Source organism: Haplochromis burtoni, unplaced genomic scaffold (assembly GCF_018398535.1).
Source record: "Haplochromis burtoni strain Fernald_Lab_line unplaced genomic scaffold, NCSU_Asbu1 Contig_836, whole genome shotgun sequence".
In the NCBI taxonomy this organism is placed as follows: domain Eukaryota; kingdom Metazoa; phylum Chordata; class Actinopteri; order Cichliformes; family Cichlidae; genus Haplochromis; species Haplochromis burtoni.
Window position 1 is genome coordinate 138,534 of NW_024583197.1, and position 7,113 is coordinate 145,646.

At 44.2% G+C, this 7,113-nt stretch overlaps 1 protein-coding gene across 1 annotated transcript; it reads right to left on the reverse strand.

Moving 5' to 3' along the window:
- Positions 1-1,520: 1,520 nt before the first annotated feature.
- On the reverse strand, positions 1,521-7,103 carry LOC102294067 (core histone macro-H2A.2; the record flags this gene model as incomplete). Its single annotated transcript, XM_005950720.3, is given in 7 exon segments — positions 1,521-2,738; positions 3,150-3,324; positions 3,507-3,596; positions 3,678-3,777; positions 3,865-3,969; positions 4,189-4,386; positions 6,997-7,103. Coding segments are annotated over 7 exon segments (941 nt in total), but the record flags the coding sequence as incomplete, so codon positions are not given.
- Positions 7,104-7,113: the final 10 nt, after the last annotated feature.

The window sequence follows — 7,113 nt, forward strand, 5'->3', positions numbered from 1 at the left end:
TCGTACCTAGTGTTTCTTTTTAGGTTTGTTATTTTTCAAATTCTATATTTATTAAGTTATGCAGCTTGTTTGCACAACAAGGCTAAATAATTATATAAACTTTTCTCAATCTAAATATTGTACTTTGGTAGAATTAAAAAATAAGTGTAGTGCAGGTCTATGATGATTTTTAGTGCTACTATCATCTAGTTCTGATTCTGGTTCTGTCTTGGTTAAGTCCTCAGTAGTCCTGATTTTGAACTGTTGTAGTCCTGTTTTAATTCCGGATCAGTTCTGGGTCTGGTTGAATTGGGGTTTAGTCCTCGTGTCTTGATACAGCCCTGACTTTGTTCTGCCTTGCTGCTTAATTAAAAAACTAGTTTAAGGTGTCCTGCACATGTGATATATATTTTTCCCTATATGAAGTCATTCTTTTTTGAACAAAACTCAAAACAGAGCCTATTAATCTTTCAGTCATTTCTACACCCCAAAAATCCCACATGCATACTACCCTTTGGGCTAAGCCCCGGGTGTTTCCAATGTCTGCTCCGCCTCTACTTTTGACAGTTCACTCTTCGGCCGCTCCTTCTGTCTGCCGTATTTTGCAGCAAAATTATCCACACCCACCGCCGCGCTATGGAATTGTGGGATATATGGGACCACGAAGCGTGCACCGGACCACGCTTGATATTTGGGGAAATCGACGGCGCATTTGGAGTATGCATTTGAAGTACACTTCGAATTGGACAGCCGTCGTCGCGTGGCGGTAACTAACCGCACTTAAAATGCGTACTTCAAGCGTGCAGACCCTGAATTGGGACACAGCCATTGTTCTCTAAGAGCAACCTGAAACAGTTTCTCATCTGTTTTGGTCATGTAAATTTACGTGTAAATTCTGGAAGGATTTCCACAAGTTTATTACTGACTTTGTTCTCCCTAATCTTCAACTATACTATAAGGATGTTATCTTTGGCTATTATAATTTTAAAGACAAGGACAATGATGCTTTCTTCTTTATAAATTTGGTTTTATTTTTGGCAAAATTTCACATACACAAAAGCAAAGTCCTCGGCAGAAAGCCTGAACTTCTTGTATTAAAAATGGAACTTGCACAATATATAAGGACAATCTCCTCATCAAAAAACACGAAGGCTCTCAAGACTGTTAACACCTGTAACCTTTTGAAACTAACTTGATTTTGGCTCTTGCAAACTTTTGTTTATTTATGTTCCCCTTAATTTATTTTATTTTTTTGTACTCACTTTTGTCTCACTGTCCTTGTCACTCTTTCTGTTCTTCATTGTACTACCACAATGTCATCTTTTATGTGATCCCTGTTTTACTTGACTGTATGTCTAAAATGTGATAAATAAATAAAAAATTTAAAAAAAGCGTGCAGACCCTGAATTGGGACACAGCCCCTGACACAGCTTCTTCTTCTTCGGGGTTTAATGGCAGCTGGCATCCTTGTACATGCAGTGCTGCCATCTTCTGTTGCAGTCCGTTATTACACTCTTAAATCCTGCTACTTATTCCTGCGTCTTTCAGGATCTTACAAAGCTTCAAACGACGCATCGACTATGATTTTGATAGTCGACGTAATCGTGATTAGTCGACCAATCGTGGCAGCCCTAGTGTGTATATACGTATATGTATATGCAAAATAACTTTTTTGTCCCTTTTATCTTCATCCCTGATCGATCGCTGTGGCACCACAACATGTTTCATCTTAGCAGCTTCTCACAGTTGTCATTTGCGCTGAGCCCTGTACATTTTCCAGTATTCGTACTGGTGGTTACAACTGTGACCACAGCAGGTTTGACAGTTGGATGGACTACTCTGCACAACAAAATGAAATGATGCTAATTTATTTTTGAGTCAAACTGTTCAACTGAGGAAAAAAATACTACAGAGACAAAGACATATACAACCAATATTTGTTGTAACTGTAACAAACACAGAGTCTTTGCAGTGTGCACTAGTAACAAAATTTAAAGGTCATTCAAGAATGAAGCCAAAGCAACCCAGATCAGTTAGAAACAGAATTTCGGTAGAATCACAGATGAAGTTTTCTATCAAATGGCATTTCTAAAATCCAAAAAAAGCCTCTTATATACACAAGGTGTACCGTGCCTCCAGCTGTGCTTTGTTCTACTTTAAAACAATATTGTGACAAAGGAGAGGAGATGGTAAGAAGAGGTGCTGACACTGAGCAGACCTCTGGTGTAAAACGGTTTTATTTCATAGCAGAATGCCAACCACAGGTTTGAATTAGTAAACTAAATATATCAGAAAATACCGATGCTGCGAAAGAACTGTTACATTTGTACATGGATATAAAAACAGTGAAACGAGGAGCCAAGAGAGCAAACTCTACCCACTTAAATTACCTACTCTAGAAAGAATACGATCTTTGAAGGAACAGTGGAACAGAAATGTGAACAGCACTCCACACACAGATAGATTTCTTCTTTAACACATTCCACATGGAAAACCCTACTGTGGGACCACCTACCTATACCAACAGTGACAAACAACAGTTAAAAAATAGCCCCCAAACACACGCACACACACACGCACAAACCGGCAATCCTCATTTGGCCTCCAGCTTGGCCATTTCCTGAAGGTATATTCCGATGCTCTCGCTGTCAAACAGCACAAAGTAAATGTTTTTCAGAGAGGAGCTGGTGCAGGACACAAAGTGGTTGGAGATGGCCTTGAGGATGAGCTGAGCGGCTGTTTGCTTTGGGAATCCGTTCCTGTGGGAAACGGTTGGACAAATGAGACTGAGGAAGACAAACGACAAAGCTGTTTGTGATGAAGAATAGCTGAACAAATGGCAAAGCTACGGCTAAAAATCTGTCTGCAAACGTGTTCGGTCTGCAGGCTGACGGTCACTTTGCTACACAGATCAGTGGAGCTGGACGTACACTGGACCAGGTGCAGATCCACACTGTTAGCTGAGGCCCTGGGTGAGTGTGCCCTCCCATTTATACACACAGAATACGAGCTGAGATCAGCAGATCTGCACTCAATCTTACTGTAACGGTCACGGCGAGGTCGACAGCTACATGCTCATTTACACTCATGTCTAATGCACAAAAGGCGTCGCGGTCGGGGACCAAAGAGACGCGTCTATGAGGCGACACACTGTGTGTGATGGAGCTCACCGTCCAGCAGGCAGCGAGGGGAAAGCCACAGACTTGAGCTTCTTCTCCTCTGCTGCTGAGAGGCAGTTCTTCACAGTCTTCTCGAGCTGGTCCTCACACTTCTCTGAGCCCCACTGTGGGATGTTACAGTGGATGATGAAGCGGGCTGCCATGCCACTGGCCTGGCTCACTGCCACTGCAGGATGAAAGCATGTTAGGGTGACCACCGTCGCCTCAGACAAAAACGTGTCTGCGCCCAGTCTAACAGCTGATCTCTATTTACTAGGCCCAGATTTGCATGTAGCACGCTGTCTCATCAGCTACATCCTACTGTGGACATGGATGTGATTCAGTGGCTGTGACGACGCAGCTGCGTACCTGATGCTACCTCCAAAGGCCCTTGTGCTTTCCTCAGCTCCTTAACTCCTTCCAGGAACTCTCGACCTCCAGCTTTTTCCAGGGCGTTGCCTGAAAGACCAGCACAGCAGCCGCTCAGCATGAGGACGCATGAAAGAAACCAGACACGTTACATGAACCGGTGCTGCTTACCCACTCCATCTTTGAGGTCCAGCTCTGCATTGGTTGGGTTAATTATTCCCTCCACCTTGATTGTTCCAATTTTACTCATTTCACTTTCTGTTAATGAAAGCTGTGAATTCACAAAGACAGAGTGACAAACAGCTTTGAGCAGTAACACAACGCGGTGACTTTCAGCTGGGCTTTTAACACGGCTTACTTTCTGTCCGAGAAAGAGACTCTTTGCTGACAGGATGGTGAATCCATCACCGGGACCGTCTTCCACTGTGGAGTTTGATACAGCCTCTTTGTCATTGTCTGTGCTCTTTGCCAGATGGAGAGAAAAACGTTCACTTAAATCAGCATTTAAGTTACCAAATGATAATGACTCTGGTTCTTTCTCGAGTGCATTAAACCAGCTCTGGTTTGTCTCTTCTCTGATTGAACAAATCAAACACAAATGTACAGAACACACAGCTGTTAACAGAAGAAGGGTTAGAGACTCATCGCCATCATCACAGATGGCTTTGCTGGGCACACTGACCTTTGGCTTGCGCCCTCGTTTGCCTTTAACCTTTTTGAAGGTTTTGGTGGGCTTCTTGCTCTTCAAGCGTTCCTCCTGCTTGTCCGTGACAGACGCCTGGCTGTCCACTTTCACTCGGCCTCCCCTCTTCTTGGAGAGCAGCTCTGGGTGGATACGAGGTAGAACCCCTCCGTTTGATATGGTCACTCCTCGCAGAAGCTGATGGAAGAAGCATTTTGATAAATGAACTCATGTCTGTGAAGAAACATTGTCTGTGCACACACGTGACCATGTGGTGACCTCCGTCTTTGTTTGAGGATGATACAAAAATCGCTCCACAGCCGACAGGTGAATGCTGTTTACCACGCTGTAGTGACGGCTGCACTGTGAGACAGATTCATGTATATAGAGGTTTTTTTAATATGCGTGTGCCCATGGTGACAAAAAGGTTCATCATCATCATTTAAATGCAATTATCATGAACATTACCCTCCAAACAGACAGCTGAGAAGAAGAACTGATGTCAAATAAGATATAAAAAGATGTTCACTTGTTAGTAAAATATGAGAAGCTCATATAAGTCAAAGTGCGGAGCATTGTGCACGCTCGGTCTGAGCAGCCGGAGGCTTTCCAGGCCGATGCTGTAATCTCCCCGTGTCCCAGGTCAGCCCTGGGGCAGCGTGGCCCGAACACCTTGCCCAGGCTGTGATCCCCTCTGCTGAGGAGCAGGAGCCCCTCTCCAACAAGGTCGGCCGCCTTTTGAAGGAAGCCACATTCAAACTAACAACTAAAAGGTCGGCCTGGATCAACAACTGCAGCGCCATCTGGTGGCAGATAGCTACATAACATTCAGGACACAATTTAGCAGCATCATCCTCAGCCTGTGAAGGAGGATGTTGTGCAGCTCCAGACTGAGAGCGGCTGATGCTTATTTCACATCTTATTCAGAATAATTAGATTCACTGTAGTCTGTGGGAGCTGCGATTGGTCGGGCTGCCGGGGACAAATGATGATTTCACTCACCGACGTCCAAATCAAGCCGTAACCTTCATGCAGCGTGTTTTCTGTCCAACTACTACAGCAGACAGAGAAAAATCCACACAGACACACGAAAACCCCCGAGATCCCACGACCGGTGTGCTGAGAGACGGCACCTGAGAGACAGGTGACGAACCAGCTGGTCAAAGCTCTGAATGGCTCATTTATTTGGCTCCTTACCAATTTCTTATTCTTTAGCATTTACGTCACACTTCAACGTTTCTGATCATCAAACTAATTTTAATGTTAACATAGCAATCCAAACCTACCAGCTATGTGGAAAATGAACTGGAGTCCTGCAATATCTGAACTCAGATACATCATAGCAACAGTGAAACATGAGCTGTGTCCCAAAACGTCGGCTGCTTCCTCCTGAGGCCGCATTTGTAGACTGATTACGTCACAGCGACTGTCCCAATTCATAGACAAATGCGTCCTCCATTTCCCCAGGTTTGAAGGATGGGTCGGGTGTGTCCTTCGTGGCCCAACCTATCCCAGAATTCATAGCGCGGCCCAGCCAATTCCAGTTTTCAACAATGGCGGCCACTACCTAAGTTTTAATATTACTCTTATTAATCTTTCTGGGTCACAAAATAAACCTTTAAGATATTTTCAGGCGAGAATGTAGCTGAGTAAACTTCAAATATCTGCTGTTTATCAAGACATCGCATATTTGCAAAAGTGCTCCGACGTTTTCGGAGACGTCTGTTACCCACCAGCTCGATAGCGAGCCGGCGGGTTCAATGGTCACTGAGCCGGCGAGAGCAGCGGACTCCCGCTTCATCGTTTTCAGACCCACCGCGCTCTTTCGCTACTCAGGTTAAACATGATATAAGTCACTCGGATAACTTAAAAATGTTATTGTTTGGCTTTTTTCAGTGTTTGATTTGTTCGTGAGTAAATCGGTTTGGCTGAGATTAAAGTCATTAGATTATATTAAATAAAACTTCATTAATCCATCGGGTGGGTTCCTCTGGGGTTTTCACACAGCTAAACGTCAAACAGAAAAATGATTGGTAAAGTAAATCCGTCAGGCATCTTTCTTGGCCTTTAGTCAATAATTCTGATGGCAAAAGAACCAACAGGTGGGACAAAAAAACAAACAAAAACTGATTAAACAGACGTGTGAGACGGTCGAGAATTTACAGCAGTGTCCTGTTACATTTCAGACAGCAAGGAGCAGACGGCCGAGTTTATTAAACTCCACCGAGACAGCGCTGACGCAAACCTGACCGTCCCATTTCACGGTCGCCGTAAGTTTATGGCCTGAAGTTCAAGCATGCGCAGCAGCAAGTAAACCTCTACAAAGACAACAAACGAAATGATGTGAAAGGCCAGACTGAAACCAGACTGAGGCACGACCGTCAACAGGCTTCGTACTCTGAACCGTCCAGTGGGGCTGAACGACCTCAGCTGCTGTGGCCAAAGGTGGCAAAACCAGTTCAAATGTTAAGGTGACCTTTTCCACACAGGCCAGCTGGGCGTGGATAGCTCATCATTACAAACTGAAGTTTGTATTTAGACGGGTCATCTTTTTCTAATATTAACATTTGTTTTAAACATTTACGTGCAACTCAACCAACCAGGGGTTGGTTACATCAGCAAGTATTTACGCTTCTCCTTGTTTGTCTTCTTATGAGCAGTCCTGAAAACATGCATCAATGTTTAAACAACCTTTAAGGTCAAACCTTCAATAAACTTTGGCGAAAGGTGTAAAACACGCTGGCCAGTTTGATGTGTTAGCATACACGTATGTGTCACGTATGTGTCCCGTATAGAGCACTGTGTTACCTGGTTCAGCTCCTCGTCATTGGCCACAGCCAGCTTGATATGCCTCGGAGTTATTCGGCCTTTCTTGTTGTCCCGTGCTGCGTTTCCTGCCAACTCCAAAATCTCAGCTTACAGGAG